The sequence below is a fragment of the Cyclopterus lumpus genome, chromosome 17 (genome assembly GCF_009769545.1).
Source record: "Cyclopterus lumpus isolate fCycLum1 chromosome 17, fCycLum1.pri, whole genome shotgun sequence".
Lineage (NCBI taxonomy): Eukaryota > Metazoa > Chordata > Actinopteri > Perciformes > Cyclopteridae > Cyclopterus > Cyclopterus lumpus.
The window spans coordinates 11636786-11658015 of NC_046982.1; the positions used below are offsets into that span (position 1 = coordinate 11636786).

A 21230-nucleotide genomic window follows, 5' to 3' on the forward strand; every position below is an offset into this window, starting at 1 on the left:
CATCCTTTTATGCAGTTCTTTGGTTCCCCTATTTTAGTTTGTCTGTTCTGCTTTATTTTGTATTTGTAATTTTCTATTCCTCTATTGTGTTCATTGCCTATATGGCATTGTCTCCTTTGCCTCATGTATTTTCTGAAATGTTTACTTGTATTGATGTTATGTTTTTGATGTGCTTGTTTTAGAATTACGGCGCCAGTCAAAAACCGCTACTGCCACCTATTGGCGAAAATGGTGAAGTAGAAATGTCTGTTTGATACTGGGATGTTTGCTGAAATTGATTGGATGGCCCTACCAAAAAACACATAAATACATTCTTACAGGAATCTATGTTGTGGTTACTAAACTACCCAAAACAACATGTTCATTTGCACGATTCATTCAACTTGGAACACCTAATCACCCACCTGCAAACAGGACAAACAAATGGGACAGGAGTCAGCACAACGTTCATTTAGCCTCGCTCAGCAGAATGAGGGCAGCGTCACGTCAGCAAATCACTTCTCCTGTCGTAAAACCTGGTCCAAAGTAAAATGACATATGCACATGTTCATATGCTCCATTTGCCTCACTAACGCTCAACCCTGCCCCCTGCTGGTCACAAACCCCAATGTACACTACACCCATGGTAAGGGCACGTCAGTCATTTATCATGTTAGCTACACATGAAACCAAAACACATCAACACACATGTGACAACACTTTGTGATTCAGAGAAGGCTTAGCTGGCCCTGACGGCCCACCACTGTTAAGTATAGTGGACGAATAGCCTTAAAATGAGACACTTTCATAACACTGTTTCCATTTTTTATATGGCGTGATTATAGCGATCAAATATGTAAAACCGTTTAAGTGTCATTTTATTTTGAAAAATAATAATTTCCTTGTTGCAGTTTCCGGTAATGCCTCTTTGGCCACGCCTCCTATTGTCACTTCCTGTAAACAAAGCAGCAGTTGTGTGTCAGTCAGTTTCCCGTGTTTTCGCTCATTTTCGACACCGACTTCAGCGTTTTTCTGCGATGGCTCAAGCCGGACTCGTCCTGGACCGGGACCAGTTCAACTGTTCGGTGTGTCTGGACGTGCTGAGGGACCCCGTGACCATCCCCTGTGGCCACAGCTACTGCTCGGTCTGTATCCAGAACTACTGGGACCAGGACGACTACCTTGGGATCTTCGTCTGCCCGCAGTGCAGGCACAACTTCAACCCGAGGCCGGTGCTCGCCAGAAACACCATGTTGGCTGACGTGGTGGAGAAATTCAAAAAGACTGGACTCCAAGAGTCCCTCACCGCCTTTACCACGACACCGCCTGTGAATCCAAGTTTCGCCGAGGCAGGCGACGTGGAGTGCGACGTGTGCGTCGGGAGGAAAAACAAAGCTGTGAAGTCGTGTCTGGTGTGTCTGGCCTCCTACTGCGAAGTCCACCTGCAGCCACACTACGAGTCTGCTGCTTTCAAGAAACACAAGCTGGTGGCGGCCTCCAAAAAGCTCCAAGAGACGATCTGTGGCCGACACGACAAGCTGCTGGAGGTGTACTGCCGCACCGACAAGCAGTGCATCTGTTATCTGTGTCTGACGGACGAACACAAGGGCCACGACACGGTGCTGGTCGAGGCCGAGATACAACACAAGCAGGTAATCGGTTTTGATTGAATCATCTGATTGATTCAAGGCGAGGCTGCTGATCAGTGATGGCACGGTCGCTCTGTGTGATACAGGTCGACCTGCTCTGATCCACGTGGTGTAACAGCAGTGGGCAGCGGACTCCTTCACTGTTTATAGAGCTGTAATCCTGTATTTAAACAGCTATTTTTATTAAGATCAATGAAAAAGTAAATAATATACAGGCTTTTAATATAAGTACGGAAAAGCTCACAACAACACACACTTTACAACCTAAATGCATTGGTTCTGTATTAAAGAAAACAATAATTGCATAAAAATGCCAAAAGTATAATGTTTTTACTATACAAACGTCTGCAGGCTCCAAGTAAATCTAGTGTGATGTTAACCCTAACGGCTGCTTTACTTTTTGCTATAGACCATGACCGACGTGGTCTGGATGGAGAACATTTTCCCTTGAGTACAAGTGACATTCAAAATGCTCAAGTATAATGCTTTTAAAACAAAAACCTTTTTGTAATGTGTAAAGTTGTAGACCATGTCTAATGTGGTCCGAATGGCTGTGAAATCACTCCTTTATTCAGTTTTCACGATTTAAAATAGAGGAGTCACACTTTTTATCAAGGGGTTTTAAAGCATCTCCATGGTAATTGAGTCCTGGATTTTGGACTAAACCGTGTCTGATAGAGAATAAATATCTAATATGTCTCTTCTGTTTTCACAAATAGAGAAAAGGTTCCATAAATCTGAAATGGGTCTTTAGACAGCATGGAAATACACATTTGCGATGTATAAAGAAATCTGTTGTGGTTTTATTTGCAAAAGGTGTAATGAAACTTTAATTTTAATTTTTCATAATATTTCTTCCTCAGGGGCAGCTTGGTGACATGAAGCAGACCTCTCATCTGAGAATTCATCAGAGGGAAAAGGGAGCCCAGGAGATCAGACAAGCCATCTTCGCTCTCTCTGTAAGTGCCAACATGCTGCTTGGTCTGATAAATAAATACAATAAGTCACTCGATACATAAAAACAAAACAAAAACCTGCCTCGCCTCCTCCAGTTCACGATGAGACAGTTTAGACGATGTCTCCGGTGCTTTGCGTCTCCCTCCAGCGTTCTGCTCGAGTGGCAGCTGCGGAAAGCGACGCCGTCTTCACTGAACTGATTCGATCGATTGAGCTGAAGCGCTTCGAGGTGAGAGAGCTGATGAACGCCCAGGAAAAGACCGCCGTCAGTCACGCGGAGCAGCTGCTGGAGAAGATCCAGAAGGAGATCGCCATGCTGAAGAAGATCGAGGACGAATTGGACAAACTCTCCCACACTGAGGACCACGTCCGCTTCCTTCAGGTACTGACGCTCGAGTTGACACCACCAGGGGTGGAAGGAACTAAGTATACGTACTCAAGTACTGCACCATAGTAAAGTAACGGTACCTCAATATTGTACTTATACATCGACTCCATGACATATTGTACTTTTTACTTTGTGACATTTATTTTATGTAAATTAAGATTTACATGATCAGTTTGTAAAATACGAGGCCTTATACATTGTTCAGTGAGTAGTTGTAGTGCTCGGGAAAATAAAGTTTGTAATCATATAGTATACAAACTAGAATATCATCGAATAAGTCTTTTTCTATTTTCATTATTAGTGATTTTGATACTTTAGGTATATTTTGCTAAGATAGTGTGGTGTTACTACTGCGACTGTGGGTCAGTGGTAGAGCAGGTCCGTCCTTCAATCAGAGGATCGGCGGTTCAATCCCTGGCTCCGCTAGTCCATGTCGATGTGTCCACTCCATTAACCCCATAGGCTGTCCCTGCGGTGTATGAATGGGTGTGAAGGACATGTAGTTCTAAAGCGCTTTGATTAGAAAAGCACCCTATGAGTCCATTTTACCATTTGCTTTGACTTAAGTAAAGGATCTACTAAAACTACTTCTCACAGCACTGGATACCAAACCACTTTCCAGCACAGTAACACTCTCTGTGTTTGTTATTCCAGAGTTGTCAGTCTCTCCATGCTCCACCCGTGCTGTCAGCTCTGCCTTCGGTCACTGTTGACCCCAACCTCGCCTTTGTCCCAGTGATGACAGCTGTGGCAGATTTTAAAGGACTGTTACAGGAGGTCTGCCAGGGAGGATTTGTCAGCATCTACGAGAAAGGTAGATACAAAGTGTTTTTATCAACTTAGTGTATTTATCCGATGCAAATTATTCTGTGAACTCTGTGATTTCCTCTCTTTTGCAGTGAGAGATATAGTGATTGTAGGTCCTCCAAATCCTGCTGGACAGCTGGACACAACACAGCCCAGTGATGGAGAACCAGCAGTACAAATGGAAGCAACACTGAGTGAGTATAAAACTGCCCATGCTCGTTTTTAATAATAGGATTCAGCCAATTACAGCTTTTAATACAGGTGTTAAAACACCCCAATACTTATGGTAGTTTGGGATGCTTTCATCAACTAGTACTAACATAAATGCAATATGAATATCAATGAATTCAAGCACTTGGTAAACAATTCCATTCCTTCACCACGCATACTGCTTTATATTGATATTTTTCATACGTTGATTGTCTTCTATGCAATATAACACATGTTAAACCCTGAAGAAACACCGTATGTGCATCCCATCCTGAGCACATTATCATTCAGCACAAACACCTGACTCAACATGTTTGTTCATAGTAGAGTTTGTTGAATCTGCTGAAGTGGAAGGACGACAGTGCTGCAGCTTCTGACACTTTGGACAGCTGCAGTAACAGTGTTGGTTCTCGTTGTGCTTGCAGTGATACTTCCAGCTGGCCTCGATCAAAGTCCTGTGATCCCTCGACTGGGCCTCGACCAAAGTCCCGTGAACCCTCTCAACCCTTTTCTCACTCCTGTGCCCACCATTGCCTTCTCACCATTTGGTAAATATAGCTATTATCAAAATGTGCAGGTATTTAAGCATCAAACCGTGTGCAGAGACCAATTTACACAAGAAAACCCAATTGCAAATTGTGTCACAAATGTTCATTTAAGCGACGGAGAAAATAAAAAAATATGTAACATAAATCCTGCAGTGGGGGAAGAAGTATTGATATATTTTACTTTAATAAAAAGCCTTATTATCACACTATGAAATAGTGTACAAAATAAAAGTGCTGCATTGATCAATTTACTCGTACAAAGGTACAAACATATTAGCAGTATACGGATTTAAAGTACCACAAGTCCTCAAGAGGCCACACAGTGAACCCTAGCACAGTGTTATATCAGTGGACTATAATTGCTGCTGCGTAATTAAGAAAGCTGCATGTTAAAATTATAGCTGGTTGAGGTGGAGATCATTTTGTCTGGTTTACAGTATGCTACAGTTCATGCCCAAGAACACATTTGTGATTTGATTTGTGAGCATCTTTGTCGCCACAAGTTGCTGCAGACTACTAACAACTATTCTGTCTGCCCAGGCACCAAACTCTCCTCAGGATCCAGACATAGACACCTTCAGCGACGCTCTCAGCCGAGGAGGAAATAGACTTGTAGTGGACATCAAAATCAACATTTTACATGCACCTACATGGCCTGAATGTCACAATACCTCAGTGCTCTTCTCACACAAATCTGTACTGACATTTTAAAATTGTATATTTAATAATTCATCTCTCTGTATTAATTTAGTTGTTGTGTTTTCACATGCATCTTGCTTTAAAGTGCAGACTGGAAAGAGTATTTAGAGCCACAGAATATCATAGACAATGCATTTACTTAACGTATTAAGGAGCTGAAGCAGGACTGAAACACTACATGTTATTTCAGTTTTTGAAAGGAAATTGCCTTGAAACTCAGCCTGTTTTTGTTTTTTTTAAACACAGTTCTGCTTTTTATAATGTTTTAACACAGATACAACACATTCATTTCACTTTACCAACATGTATAATAATATAGTGGGATTTCTGCAATGCTGACATAAAAAAAAATACCCACATACTGGACTCTCACGGGTGGTGTTTATTTGCATGGCGGCTTGTTTACATTTCCTTATCCTGTGAACTGATACGGGCAACAGGTTTCTGGTGGAGAAGTGGAATAACCAGTTAACACACGGCAGTGCTTTTGTGTCAAATATTGTGGATTAAATTACAACTACAGGTCAGCGCATCTCATATGAACTCCCCTAATGCTTACGTGGTCCAATAGAAGGTTGCTTCATCTGGTTTGCTGGCTGTGGATTGGCTGCTTCCGGGTGCAGCAGGTGAGAGCTGGGGAGCTGTAATCAGCATCATTAGCACACCTGTCAGCCACGCCCATCTTTGTCCTTTTCGCTTTCGGTTCGGCTTGTGTCGGAAATGGCAGCAACGACTATTTCAATTGAACAAGACCAGTTTAGTTGTTCGGTGTGCCTGGAGGTGTTACGAGACCCGGTGACGATCCCCTGTGGACACAGCTACTGCTTGGACTGCATCGAAGACTACTGGAACGGGGCCAAGCAGAAAGGCCAGTACAGCTGCCCGCAGTGCCGGCAGGTGTTCAATCCCAGACCGCTGCTGAGCAGAAACACGGTTCTCGGGGAAGTGGTGGAAAAGTTTCAACAGTCTGGATTTCAGGCAGCAGCAGCAGCTCAACACTTGGCCAAGCCGGAGGAGGTGAAATGCAGTGTTTGCACAGTGAGACGAAGCAAAGCGGTTAAATCCTGTCTCGTGTGCTCTGAGTCTTACTGCGCACCTCACGTGAGAGTCCACGAAGACCGCTTTCGGGGGAAGACCCACAAGTTGGTTCCGGCCGTGGAGCCGCTGAAACAGAAGTTGTGCCCACAGCACGATAAGTCATTGCGGCTGTACTGTCGCACCGAGCAGCAGTGCGTGTGTTCCCAGTGCGTCCAAGATCGACACAAGGGCCATGACGTAGTCTCTGTTGTGGATGAGAGAGCAACGCAACAGGTGAGATTTATTTTTGTTTTTATTCACAGGTTTCTGAACTGTTTAAAGTACAATTAGACACATATTACTTTATTATTTAACGCGTATGATTTTGCAGTGTTGTGTTTTTTTTTATTTATAGGATTTTAATTGTAAAGGACCCGGATTATATTTATATTGCATCAGGGTTGTCATTGTAATCTAAAAAAAGGTGTGTCATGTCAGGCCCGTAGAGATCACCCCCGCAGCCCCCGCACTGCGGGGGGGCCTCGCATGGCAATTTTTTTTTTTAATCCAACACTAGCCAGCGCACTCGGCCGTATTGCGGCTAAGTGTCGGCTGACTCGGCAGTGTTCCGGCTCGATGCGGCCAAATGTGAACCACCTTTGGCACATTTCACTGTTGCCATGTCTGGCCCAGGTGTAGCTGTTACGGACATGGGCAGATTCTGTCTGAGACATGGCAACCGGTTTATCGACTGCCGAATAATGTAATAAATAAATAATATTACATTACGTAATAACATTAAGATATCCCTCAAAGTTGTCTCTCTCATATAAAGCTACACAATAAAAAAAAAGTATTTTAAACTGGCTTTATAAGTTTTAAATAATAGTTGTAAAGGCAATCATAACAGGCAACCACTAGGGCCTCCTGCTACGCGGACTGGTGTTATTGTTGGGCCGCGGTGTATTCTGGGAGAACTACGAGGAAATTTCTCTTGAGGAAAAATGAAACACACATTTAAAAATGGTGCCCAAAAGCGGCATTCAAAACAGAACATTTCTGAATTAAATGCCAAACTTCCCAAAATTACAAGTCTTTTTCGACCAGCTGGTGAAGGATGCACTCATCTGCCAGAAGAGACAGGTATTGTACTGTTTGCTATAGTTAGCTAACATTACCACGTAGCTAACGTTATACTTTGACAGCTGTACTGCTCCGTCTATGTGTTGTGCTTGAAAATACATTAACCTTATTAAACCTATGCTTTCACTATACCACCTGCACCCATTATCGGACACGTTTCCTTAATTATCTCCACAACCACATCGTTGTTTAACTTCATTTCACGTTGTCCAACACTGCAACCCTTTTGAGAAGACAACGGCTCTGGACAAAATAATAAAAGTAACCGTTAAATAAGAAAGGTCATTTTCCAAGCTAAAACTGATCAAAACATATCTCAGAAGCTCCATGTCACAAGAGAGGCTGTCCGGTCTGGCCATCCTTAGCATAGAGAATAAACGTCAGTTTAGATGTAAAGAGCGTGGTTAAAGACTTTGCACACAGATTTGCTAAAAGACGCGCACATGTGTATTCAAATGCAAACCTGTAGAAAGTAGCCTACCGGTGTATCGACTATATGTAGGCATATTTGTTATGTTGTTGTAACATATGTTCTGTTTGAGCTGTTTGATAGGCCCTAGCATATGTTTTGTTTCTGTTGGAATACATTTGTTCTCTGTTTGAGCAGTTTTTTCTGATTGAATAAATTTCCCTCAAAAGAAAAGCTTGGGTCCTGTTCGTTTATCTTTGGATAATGACCGCCGGACAATACATTATCCCTTACATATGGGGGGGAGGGGGGGGCCCTCTCAGGGTTATTCTGCGAAGGGGCCTCATGTGTTTCCGTTACGGCACTGTGTCATGTCTATGTTATGAATCCTGGTTGACAGTAGGGTGAATAATCCCGATACTGTTTGGGGTTACAGAGATACAATGGACTCTTAAGGATACGTCTTATACAGTTTAGTATCAAGGCTTCAACAATGTGACCTAGTCCTGCAGCCATATCTTGTGCACTGATGTTACGATCAAAAATTAAGTTTGATGGACCAAAAGGCCTTCCAGTGCAATCTAATTCTTTTGTAAAATCAAAAACTTTCATCTTAAAGTCAACCGTGAACATTTTTTTTTGACTGAGCAGCCCGAGGGACTGTCAGATTCATCTTTTTTGTATTCTCTTAGAAAAAACTCCAAGACGCTTCTTTGAAGTTTGGGCAGAAATTGAAGGACACAGAGAAGGAACTCCGATATGTTGTCAGATACATCAAGGTGAGTGTCTTCAATGCAGGAGCTTTAAACATGCGGTTGACAAACTGCCCTTCGTACATACAGCCTGTGCATACTGCCAACACTTGTAATGAAAAAACCTTCATCCTCCACAGCACTCCACAGAAGCAGCCGTGGAGGAGAGCCAGAGGGTTTTCTCCAAGCTGATCCGCTCCATAGAGAAACAGAGCAATGAGGTGACGGAGGTGATGAGGGTCCAGGAGAGAGCAGCCGTCAGTCAGGCGGAGGAGCTGCTGGAGAAGATCCAGAGGGAGACCGTTGAGCTCAGAAGGACCGATGCTGAGCTGGAGAAGATTTCTCGTACTGAGGACCACATCCACTTCTTTCAGGTATAGAACATAACACGACCAGGGATGTGGCGAAAAAGATCGGTCCAGCCATGTATTAGTGGTGGAAGTAACTAAGTACATTTACTCGAGTACAATTCTGAGGTACTTGTCGCTTCCAGAGTCTTTCGGTTTTCAGCTTTATACTTTTACTCCACTGCAGTTCAGAGGCAAATACTGTACTTTTTAAACCACAACATTTATTTGAGAACTTAATTTAGTGGTTACTTTCTAATTCAGATTGATACAAAATATAATTGATTAATGCATAAATTATAATATTATTGCAATATATAAATACCTTATTGATCCACACAATTTCACAAGTTACCCAAATACATCAAAGCTAGCCCCACCTTTTAGCAGAAAAAACTATAGAAAACAATGTGTACTAACAGTCAGTCATCCCCCGTGCCATCTTGGATTCTATATTTGGGTTAAATTTCTATCATCTTCATGGTAACATGTGAAACTGACAATCTAATATATTTATAATAAACAAATAGGAGATACTTAATACAATAATATTGTGAAGTTACTCAAAAACATAAAAATAATTGACAGTCAAGCGTTATCAAGTTGTTTGATAATAATTAAATATCTTAACCCACTCTGGACATTGCAGTATTATTCCAGCCCGCTTAATATGTTTTTATTTGACCTTTTTTAAGCCTTTACATTGTTATTGATTTTAACACATTGCCTTGTGTGAAGCACACGTTGTTTACATTTATGACGAAATTGAACGCCAGGCAAACATGCTTAACAGTAAATTTGATGATGAATTTAACCCATAAAGTGAGTCCTTCTTGTTTAGTCAGGGTTGTTGCGTTTGCATTCAAATACTGACTCTTGATTTGGTTGTGTTGCATCATCACAGAAGTGCAAGTCTCTTCATTTCCCTGCAAAGATTGTGGAGATGCCCAGTACTGATGCACTTCAATATATGATGTATAAAACTATGAGAGGAGCTCTGGCTGATCTCAAAGACAGTCTGGATGAAACCCTTGACAGAGAATTCAACAGGATCTCTGATAAAGGTGTGTTATCTCTTTTACACGTGAATACCATAAACGCGATTGTTTTGTGAACAGTAAACACTCATTATTTGCTTGTCTGCCTTTCTAGTAATTTCATTGAAGGAAACCAGCAATCACAGTACTTCTGAAAAGACTAAAGGTACGTGAGATGCTTTAGTGGTTACATTGACTTTAAACTGAACCCCTACCCAGGACAGCCATTGTTCAGTAACAACTTGGCAACTGTAACTAGCGTATAAAGGGTTTATACATATCAGGAATGGATTATTTTAAACACTTTAATGTTTGGAACAAATAGTCAACCGTCCTCTGCATTTTAACTCTTTTAGGGGCAACTTTAGCTTAATCTAGCCATCTAGTTTAGCTACAGTTAATATTACTCAACACTTTCATGTACACATTGTACCTTTTTAAACTTAACCAGATATTTCCCAACATTTTTTTACACTGATTAACCAGGAGTGTTAATGCTTATCCAAACAGCAGAATTACTACAACTTTGAGTTGCGTAACATGTGGGGCAATGGAGATTGTATCTGAAATGTCACCCCACCCCCTTTTTAATATTTGGTATTTCCATCATCGAACAGCAAAAGACACCAACATACCATACAACTCGGAACCAAAGACGAGAACTGATTTTCTACAATGTGAGTACAATTATTGTAATAAACCCAAACTAACGTCCATCCTTATAAAACCGATGACTAATTGTTGGAGTCGGACAATGTGCTTCTGTGTCCAGATTGCAATGATTTACTCCTGGACCCGAACACAGCCAACCCTTATCTCAGCTTCTCCGATGGTCGAAGAGGAGTGACCACGCGTTCAGAGCCAATGCCCTACCCGGACCACCCACATCGCTTCAGCAGCTGGGCCCAGGTGCTGTGCAGAGCTGGGATGGCTGGTCGCTGCTACTGGGAGGTAGAGTGGGCTGGTAATGGAGGGGTTTCCATTGGCGTCTGCTACAAAAACATGGGCAGGAGTGGAGGAGGGAGCGACAGCAAGCTTGGACACAACTCCAAATCCTGGAGCCTGGACTGCTCGTACTCGGGCTGTTCATTTCAGCACAATAAGGAGAAGGTGACCATCAGCGCTACCTGCTGCAGCAGGATAGGAGTGTATCTGGACTTCAGGGGAGGGACGTTGTCTTTCTATAACATTTCTGATACAATGGATTTACTCCATAGAGTCAAGACTACATTTACCCAGCCTGTGTGCCCTGGATTTTGGGTGGGTTTGAACTCTAGCTTGAAGCTGTGCTCTCTTTAAACGTAAAGATGAGTGCACTCCATCAGTTCAAGTAACTTTATAAGGGGTTCAAATGATAATTTGAGTGATAATGTACAACGCTTTTCTAGTCTTCTGACTGTTCTATAGCTTACACGACATATCACCCATTCACACACTGATGGCCGGGGCTCCCATGCATGCTGCCGCCTGCCGATCAGGACTCAGGACTATCGAACCATTCAGGCACAGCCTACAGAGCAAGTTGGTCAGTAAAAATGTCTCGTCACACAAACACTTATGGCATACTATCTTTTTCTTACATGCTTTATGAAATTGTCATATTATACTGACATTTCTAACTATTGAACTGTTTTGTGTAAGCTATACTACATTTTGAATTTTCTTCGTACAGAAATTCTAACTTATTTCCAGGTTTTAGGTTGCAGAAGTCTGATTTTAAGGTGCTTTTAATAACTCAACAAAGTGTTTTTCTATGGCATTCTTTACTATATTGAAATTGTTTTGTCTCAAATTTCTGTATTTAATAAAACGTTGGTTTGTTAACCGTTGACCTCATTTCAGGCATCCAACCAATTTGGGAACCGGCATATTTGAGGGACAGGAAATGTGCACACAACTAAATATTGTTTCCATCTCATCGGAAGACAAAGTAAAGATAACTCCACTGTAAATATGGGATTTAAAATATTGTGTGAATGTGAGAGTGAATGGTTGTATGTCCCTACATGTGCCCTCGATGGACTGGCGGCCTGTCCAGGGTGTCCCCTGCCTTCGCCCTATGTCAGCTGGGATAGGCTCCAGCGCCCCCGCGACCCTAATGAGGATAAGCGGTATTGAAAATGGATGGATGGATGTTTGAGAATAATAATGAAACTGAGAAAATGGTTAGTCCTCAACTTTGCATTTTAATAACCGTGCAAGCCAGGAGCAGCAGCAATACTTTGGTGGAACTCAGATCTTATTGAAGGCAGCAACATCTACACTCTGGATCTGTAGAGGAAGAAAAGTTAAATCTATTTTAGCATTTGTTACATATTGATTTATTGTACATTAAAGCCATTATATTCCAGTTTTCCCAACGATATTTGGTTCTCCGCCCATTTCTTGGTCATGTGTATACATTTCTACTAAGCTTTTTACAAGTAGACATATGCTGACGCTGTGACAGCAGACATAGCAAAGATTTGCCTTATACTAGATAGAGATTCTGTCACTACTGAAATTAAAATTTGTACTGCAATTTTCTAATGCTGTGAGCGCCGCACATTACATTTATCTCCATAGTATGTGGTGGGGGTGGAGACCGATGTCTTAAAATCAAAGCTGTGTCCATGGCGAGGTACGACTGAGGTAAATTAACTGAAGTTGTCCGATTACGCCAAAGTGGTCATTACTTACATAGTCCTCAAACTTGGTGATTTCCTCCTCCAGGATGTCGGTGCCGACTTTGTCGTCCTCGACCACACAGTTGATCTGCAGCTTCTTGATGCCGTAGCCAACTGGCACCAGTTTGCCTGCTCCCCACAGGAGCCCGTCCATCTGCACAGACCGCACACACTCCTCCAGCTTCCCCATATCAGTCTCATCGTCCCACTGAGGAAAGACAGAGCGGGACATTTGTTTAACCAGAGCATTCAAAATCACACAATTTGCAGCAAAACCTCAACATATGTTTAAGGAAGGAGCATACTTCCTAATGTGGAGCATTTTGTTTGGGGTTTATAAATGCATTGGTTTAATTGTGGCTGAATGCTTAAAAAAATATTCAAAGTGTATTGACTAAAAAAGAAAACAAATTTATGGCATGGGAAGACATGTCCCGATTTAAACAAGTGTATGTTCCCTAAAGGAACAGCAACGTAACGTGCATATTAATGAGTCACATGATACGGTTCAGAAAGACACGTACGGGCTTAACGTCTAACAGGATGGATGACTTGGCGATGAGGGTGGGTTTCTTGGATTTCTTGGCTGCATAGGAATCAATGCGCTCCTGCTTGATGCGTTCTGCCTCCTCATCGTCTTCGTCACTGCCGAACAAGTCAATGTCATCGTCGTCATTTTCCACCTTTACCTGTTTGACTGGAGCAACCTGGTACAAAAAATGTAAAAGGACAGGAATATTTTCAGTAAGGGTGAGCTCTTCAGGGGCTTTTTTCAAATTGTGTTTCATCTTTATTTTTCCTCAAATTGAGTCTTAACACACATAATGAAGTAGATATCATTAAATATGACAACTTTTTCAGAGAGTCGTTTTAGAAATACAGAGAACATATGCATGCTGTAATGTACTGTACAAATTTAATAAGTTCTGGTTATCTACCTTAACACATGTGACGGCCGCCGGGCTCTTTTCCAGCACAACCACTCTGGACTCCAGCTTCTGCAGGGCTGCTCTCATCTCCTCCACCACTAACAAGTAAACACGATACGAAAAGTTAAGTATTAATACTGTGAAAGTGCCAACAAGCTCAGGAAGACATTCAAAAACACTCAACACACACCTTTGTGCAGAGTGTGGTTTTCTAGTTCCATGCTCTTCATGCGAGAAACCAGCTCCTGGTCTCCTCCTGCATGTGAGGAGGACTGTGAAAAATAAACAAATTAATTAGCATGTGTCATGTTACGCGTCAGGGCTCAAATGGCGACAAAGTAAATGCCCTCTCATCCAGATTGAGAGCCAACCCAAGCCTGTTGAGAAGCAAGCAAAATAAAAAAATAAATGTATGTGGTGAGGTTTAAAAAGAAACCCATGCAAGGCTAAAATCTATTACACAACAATGATTTGGGGACACGCACACGTTAAAATTAACTCTCGCAATCACTATTAAAGAGGCAATTTTAAAAGTTTACAAAACCAGCATGCAGGCAAACTTAATAATGGGCCAACACAATTTATAATTTAAAAAAGGGGATTCATTTGACATTTTGGGAAAACCTTTGTTGCACTCTTGCTAAGAGGTTAAAAACAAAAAAACATGCCATTTTGATTTTTGCATAGTTGAAAGTAATTTATCAGTGGAGGTGCATCTTCTGATGTAGCTCGGCAACAATATGAACAAGTTTATTTCCCAAAATGTCAAACTACTCCCTTAAGTTTAATTAATTATTGATCATTTAATTCAGAAGTTACATTAAAGGTAATTGTCACTGTATATAATAATTGAGCTTTAAAAGCTTAAAAGACTTGTGAATATTAGTTACATTATAAAAGGTAATAAAGATAATACAGATCACAACAATCAACAAGATTATAATTTCCACCCCCAAATTCTGAATCTGCTAGTGGAAGCGTATGAAGCCCAAAAACAATATGCCGGATGGCAGCATGGCAGTTCATCTTCAGCACACACTCCACACCAGGCAGCAGCAGGCACAGCCAGCCCACTCGGCTGCGTGTCATGCAACGCCCCCCGGCCGGAGCAGCAAAGCGGGACAAGGAAGTCTTACGTTTCTGTGCCGCCGTTTTTGCGGGGACACTTTTGGCTGCAGCAGGGCCGTTTTCGCCTGCAGCCGGTGATGTACACAGTGATCACAATGGGGGGGAAACACGAAGACAAAAAGAAAAGTACCGGTTGAAGGTAGAAAGTTGGATGCTACAACTTCAGAGTCGCCACTAATAAAAAGGAAGGAATTTGATGTCAATATTGTCTGAGAAATAGGATGAAAAACTCTTTACACAAACCAGTCCAGCAGCTTTATAGAACCTTTTAAACAGTTTAGCACAAGACCTTAGTTATAAATATTACAGTCGCTCTTTTTGCTTTGATGAAGTCTAACACACCTAGAAAAGTTGACTTTAAAAGGATATTTTTTTATTTCAATGTTGGCTTTGGGGGACACAATTGTGTGCTACTCTCACGCAATAATAAGAGTAAAGGCCATTACACATTAGGGACATATTTCTGTGCAATTAATTTGCACTATATTTTTTCGGATGCGGAGCAATGTTTTTGCGAAAGGATATCGATTTTTATACCCTGAATTTAAGCAATCAATCACATTTTACAGAACAGACATGTTCAAAACATCCACTTTAGTGTACAACAACACAGAGGCTCAGTGCTCTAAACCGGGATGGCAAACTTTACTTATTTCAACCTTAACAAAGCAGACGGGTGAATTCTTACCTTTCACAATAAAAGCTCTATACATATACAGTATACTGCGTAACTGTTTATCGGAGGGATTTCAAATCCACTCGGAACACTTCACTAAAGGACACACAATGAAGTAGCTTACAGTGGCTTAGGCCATACAACAATCAACCTCAGACTGCCAGACATGGCTCTGGGTCAATAGGATTGCGGTACTTGGTCCACCGCCTCTGCAAATCTACTCAAATCACGTATTGAAAAAGTGTTGCAGCTGCAAATTTACATCACTGCCATTAAGAATACTTTTGATGCAAAATATTCACAGTCGATTTCCCCCCTGTGTGTAACTGTCTAATAAGCTGATCAAATTGTGTCGGTATTTTCCAAATAAAAGTCCATACTTGTTGCTGCCACAAACAGCTTGCTGAGAAAAGGTGTAAGGTTGTAACTCTAATAGGGAACTTTGAGAGCATGGATAGGAGGAACAAATGCAGCTACAAAAATGATTTTAATGTGCACAGGGGCATGCTAATATTTTTTTTAGACCGACTTAAAACATGTGAACTTATCCTTAAAAAGGTAACATTCAAATATTTAATGAGAAAAAGCAGATTTTTGTTTATGCAAAAATGACACACATACTGCTCACATTGTAAACAACATTGATGTAAAGACAAACACAACTGGCAGACGAATTGCAATGAAGATGATGGGAGAAGCAAGCAGAGACAAAAAGGGAGAATAAGTTCTGTAGCATGCTTTGAGCACCTTTCTTGCAGGCTAAATATGTACTGCAACTAAAAGCTTAAATGACCCCAATGACCTGCTGTCGCTATATTTAAATCACAATTTCTAATTTAAAAACAAACATTCCACTCTTACAGGGCTGGCACACGAACATTAGTGAGTACAGTCCTGCCACTACCGGGGGTGTTTTCTGTGGCTCATTTGTAGGACAGTACTCACTCCGTTTAGGCACTGCAGGATATTCTGTCGGGATTTAGCAATGTCCTGCAGGATGGTATTAACCTCTCTCTCCTGCAGGTGTATGTGGGTAAAGCAGTGATGAAGCGGGAGCAGTGGGAAAGACAGAAAGCAGAATGGACTACACACCCAACATTCAGGAAGACTGTAATCAAAATAAATGTGAGCTACATGCTTATCAAGTTCCTCATGATTAAACATAAAAAGGTTACGCACATTTTGGCACCCAGGAGGATGACCAGCAACACTCATTCAGCGGTCCTTTTCCCACTTCTGTACATGTTGTACTGAAATGTAAACCATTTCCATTGAAACTTCTTTACACCCAGGAAATATGTTGTGTGAAATAAGAACGTGGCGTTGGGTGAAACACATCTTTAAAGACCTGTAAGTGATCAGTCTAATCTCCATTGTTTCAAAGGCTTGTGTAGCTGCTGCCCTGGACAGCCTGAGAAGCCGAGGCAGCTGCCAAACCACCTGACCCTTCTCACTAGGATGTGCCACTTCTAAATCGAGTGGCTTAACTCTCATGCACACAGCTGCTCCGAGCTACAGAGTACCGACAATGATGTAACTATTGCTCAACATGCTGGTGACTGACAGGGCAGCGTAAGCTCAGGAGGTATCAGGCAAGAGGCGAAGGAGATTTCAAAAGCTGGCAGCAGGAGACAAGAGGATTGGAAATAAAGGTGGTCTAAAAAAACAAAAACGAGTCCTTATTTCTAGGAATGATCAGATTGATGCAAAGTAAACAAGCTCCTGGCTTTGCTCTTGGTCTGCAGTCAGGCTTTCAAAAGAAGCTGAAATGCTATTTACCTGTGAAGTGGGTCCGTTGGCTCCCTCGTAGAAGCACTTCTCTGCCTCATCGTAGCACCGTTTGTCGAACCAGATGTTCTCTGTTGCGAGGCACTGCACTCCACTCATCTTGGTACTGAGCAGGGAAGTCAGAAAGTCATTGAAGTGAGAAAACGCAAAGACCCAACTGAACACTGATGATGTGCTTAAATCGTTAAAGCAAACACAATCGGTGACAAGAAATGAGCGACAGAACAGGGCTTGATCAGGCGCTTGACCAGGACACCGTGAATTACAGGCTACGTCATGCACAGCCACACATGGGGGGTTGTGGGTGGAATAGGGAGACACAAAACAAGCGTAAAGCAGACAGTTTCAACCATATACACAATAAATTAAAAGAACAAAAGGCCTCAGTTTCTGTGACATAAGAAGCAACATAAACAAATGGGGGAAAGATTCCAGCATGCTTCACCTCCCCTCTCATTTTGCTGACGGGTTACTGAATTAGAAAGGCATCTACACATTCCTCAGTGAAGTAGTTGCCTCATCTGCAAAGTCTGGATTATAGAACAAAAGGTTGGTTGACTCGCTGCCCGCCAACAACCCCTTGTAGTGATAGCAGAGCGCCACTTCTTTGTGATCATCAAACACAGACCAAGTTTACTACATGTCAGTACAGGACAGACCGGTGTGCACTCAGACTTAAATGTGACACGAGTTAAAAAAAATGCAAGGGGTTGTATGGACGCAGGCGTAGGTACCGGGGAGACTAAACAAAGGCTCGTCATGTACCAACACCTTTATAATATTGTCTGACAGGATTTTACATGTCATTTTGGAAGTTTAAGAGAATAATTAAATCTTAAACCAGAATTATGAGATAAATAGAAATACACAATACTATAGGTTCCACTGCGGCACCTTGAAATGATGTTGAATTGCATTGTGGCAAAAGTTGAGAACGGTTTTGCAGGGGCCCTGCGTGTTCACCTCTGCTGCATCAAAGGATTGACCTCATTTAAATAAATAAGGGTGCCATGTTACCTATATCTCAAAATGATACACAATACACAAGTTAGCTTAACCGGAAAAGGCCAAACAAGAACGCAGGACAGACGACAAATTTAAATAAATTAAATGAAACCATCCGAAAACACACATCACGTATTTTCCATTGCCTGTGTGGGAGGTGGCATAGTTGTCCCATCTGGGCCTCCTTTCAGTCTCAGAGAGGCCCCTCTTCCTCTGAGTCGGACCCTTGCTGCCTTTGCCCCCCTGCTCGGTCTCAGAGGAGGTGCGATTGCGGCCCCTACTGTAACGACGGTGGGGGATACCGGCGGCCTTCACAGTGGTGACAGGTTGACCCTGATCCTGCTGTTGAACGCGGCTACGTCTAGACTGGAAGGTCATGTTGCTTCTGTACGGACTCCTCGGCGAGGAGGACAGCGGCCCGTTGTCATTAGAGGCGAGCCGCCGTTGGTAGTTGCTCTCGGCCTGCTCCAAAGCACTGCGGTTGTACAACATTCCCTCTGCCTGCATGCCCTGGAGAACGGGGCTTTGACCATAGGAGTCGTTCGCTTCCATGGAGGCGCTCCACTCCTCTTCGGTCCCAGAGCCGTGGCCCTCCGACAAACGTGTGCGCCGCCCCAGCCTCCCAAACTGGATTTTGTCTCCGCTGATGATGGGATTATTGCCCTGCCTGAAGGTCCCCACTGGCACGGCATGTTGAGGGGCACCTCCTTGTTGACGGTTCGGCAAAGACTGATTCATCTCTCTATTAAAAAAGGGGTCCCTTCTCTACTCACTTTTGTGTTCATGATGAGAGAAAAGAAGCAACAGGTAGAAGCTAAAGCCATTAGTTCAGTGTGAAATTGGCATCACAAAAGGAACTTAGTGGTTAGATGCATCACAGAAAGCTCATCAAACAGCTGACATTTGATGCCAATGTGGTCTTGTGGGCAAAGAGACACTGGATTGATCAATCGCCAACGTGTTCCAAAAAAAGACATTTTCTTTGATAGGAAGAGTTTTTAGAAGAATCGACCTGAGAATGCAAGTCTCAATTGCATTTGTTTTTAGGATCGGGGAATAATGCCCACACATGTCTAAACAGTTCATTGATCAATCTCACATTGGACTTTCAAAGATCAAAGCCAAAACAAACATTGCAAAATGTAATGTGACAAACGACAGGTGAAAATGGCCAACATTAGGGTTAGGATGCGTTTGCAGTGTTTCCTCAATATTCATTTAAAATCTAATAATAAATGTGGTACAAATATTTACTGCATCTACTTTTTTAATAATGATTTTATGATTAAGAAGCATTGAAGTCTTAATTAGATAATGACAGGTGTGAGGCAAAACTAGACCGAGGTTGTCCCTTGAAACACATCAGCCATGTCCGATTAATGAGGAAACACTGTGTTTATGCATTAAATATATTTCTTTTGAAAACCCAACCTGTGCAACCGGGTCTGGCTCACCTTTGTTTTGGCATGCTGGCGGATAATGTATGCTTCCCTATTGTGGAATGGACTATTTAAATAAAGCAAAGCAATCACATGTTGAAATTCATAAAAGTTTCATGAAAGACAATCCAAATGTTTCCACCAGCAGCACTTCCTTTAAAACATGCAGCCAAACATCACAACAACCAAAAATACACTATGTACATTTTCATATATGCCATTTAAAAACTAGCCTAACCACATGAAAATAAAAAAACTTGTAAACATGCAATGTTAATATTATCTAAGGTACTGTTAGTGCAGATAATAGTTTGTAAGGTACACCTCGAGTCAACTAATGCAGAAGCAGGCCGGGACCTGCTATAAAGAGGCGTTTTCATAAGGTCATTTGTGAAGTTACTGGTTTAAGCTGTTATCTAATTATGTTGTGTAAATCTGAGGAGAGTTTCTGAAGGTTTCTTCCCTTTTTTCCCTGTGAAAGGTTATTTTTGGGGAGTTTTTCCTGATCCGATGTGAGGTCCTGCGGCAGGGATGTATGTGTAGATTGTAAAGCCCTCTGAGGCAAATTTGTTTCTAAAATGTTGTCTTTCCTATTATGAGCTGTAACAATAGCTTGGGTCACTTTTAAAGAAAACATATGCTTGGACTAACTTCTTATATGCAAATATTTGTGTTTCTCTGATTTATTACTGTTGGCAATTTGAATAAGATACTTAGGGGTCATTTTAAAGACAAAAATATTGAGATGATTTAAAAATGTATCAATAATAGAAGCCATCAGATGCTGCCCTGGTCTCAATGTATAAAGGTAAGCAACGTTAGATGAAAAAGGTCTCAGTAAAATGCTTTACCAATTAACAGCATCACACCCTGAGCCTCAAAAAATGACCATAAATGTTAAATAAACAACTTTAAAAATAAAAAAACACGTTAAAAATGTTAGGCTGGATGTACTTAATAAACTTGCAAGTGAGTACAAATTACTTCCACTAAACCATATGACAGCAATACACCATATGTTAGAGCACCAGCTGGAAGGCAGTTGCAACACCAACCTTTGGTAACGTTAACTGGAATGGACAGAAATAAGAGACATGTTCATAAAATACAAAACCTCATGGAGAAACAACCACGAGGGCGATTATTCATAAAACGTTAAGGGATTACTAAAATAAAAACGCACTTTGATTCTGTCAAGTTAATGGAAATGGGGGGGACGGGTAAACATAATTTATCATTTATGAAACAATAACCAAAATAAGTGGGCAATTCGTGCAGGACATCAGTCACAAATCAGGCACATTTAAATTGATACACGTATTTATCTGTTGCCTTCTAGCCCTATAACTAAAGTTAGGAGGCAGAAGTTTTTTGTGACAGCCCCCGGCAACTTGTGGCTAGTTTATTTGACCACGTGGCGCTGATAAAACTCCGAATTCAAAATACTTGATAGTTTTAACAAAGAGTACAGTGTTTTATTATTCGAGTCTGTCGTAAAAAAACGACTCTTCTGCAATCAGTGACTCACTTTTGTTCGATGTTTTATGGCTTGGTAACAGTTCCTTTGCGTGCTGCCTCGGCTGTAATCCGACAGGGAAAGAGGGCTGACATTAGCGGACCGCCTATATTGTTCCGTGTCAGAGGGGGAGCAGGTTCG

At 41.8% G+C, this 21230-nt stretch overlaps 3 protein-coding genes across 6 annotated transcripts; 2 read left to right on the forward strand and 1 right to left on the reverse strand.

Moving 5' to 3' along the window:
• The first annotated feature begins 925 nt into the window (after nt 1-925).
• Nucleotides 926-5598, forward strand: ftr67 (finTRIM family, member 67). The gene is made up of 7 exons (XM_034554713.1): nt 926-1631; nt 2492-2587; nt 2734-2967; nt 3628-3787; nt 3873-3974; nt 4416-4538; nt 5079-5598. The coding sequence occupies exons 1-7, from the start codon at nt 1017-1019 to the stop codon at nt 5144-5146; spliced, it is 1398 nt and encodes a 465-aa protein (XP_034410604.1). The 5' UTR covers nt 926-1016; the 3' UTR covers nt 5147-5598.
• Nucleotides 5599-5879: 281 nt separating this feature from the next.
• Nucleotides 5880-11766, forward strand: LOC117745995 (E3 ubiquitin/ISG15 ligase TRIM25-like). Its single transcript, XM_034554712.1, has 7 exons — nt 5880-6548; nt 8499-8585; nt 8699-8932; nt 9810-9969; nt 10058-10108; nt 10560-10619; nt 10715-11766. Exons 1-7 carry the CDS (start codon nt 5958-5960, stop codon nt 11239-11241), a joined length of 1710 nt encoding a protein of 569 aa, XP_034410603.1. The 5' UTR covers nt 5880-5957; the 3' UTR covers nt 11242-11766.
• A 341-nt stretch (nt 11767-12107) lies between these two features.
• On the reverse strand, nt 12108-21219 carry eef1da (eukaryotic translation elongation factor 1 delta a (guanine nucleotide exchange protein)). Of its 4 annotated transcripts, none has more exons than XM_034554714.1 (9): nt 21102-21198; nt 19589-19640; nt 17121-17235; nt 14674-14730; nt 13728-13809; nt 13547-13635; nt 13133-13315; nt 12622-12816; nt 12108-12213 (listed from the first exon to the last, which is right to left on the reverse strand). In XM_034554714.1, exons 2-9 carry the CDS (start codon nt 19600-19602, stop codon nt 12175-12177), a joined length of 774 nt encoding a protein of 257 aa, XP_034410605.1. In that variant the 5' UTR covers nt 19603-19640; nt 21102-21198; the 3' UTR covers nt 12108-12174. The 4 variants fall into 4 exon arrangements, with proteins under 4 accessions (XP_034410605.1, XP_034410606.1, XP_034410608.1 ...); XM_034554715.1 differs by having other exon boundaries at nt 19589-19625; nt 21102-21195; XM_034554717.1 differs by lacking the exon at nt 19589-19640 and having other exon boundaries at nt 21102-21219.
• Between the last annotated feature and the right edge of the window lie 11 nt (nt 21220-21230).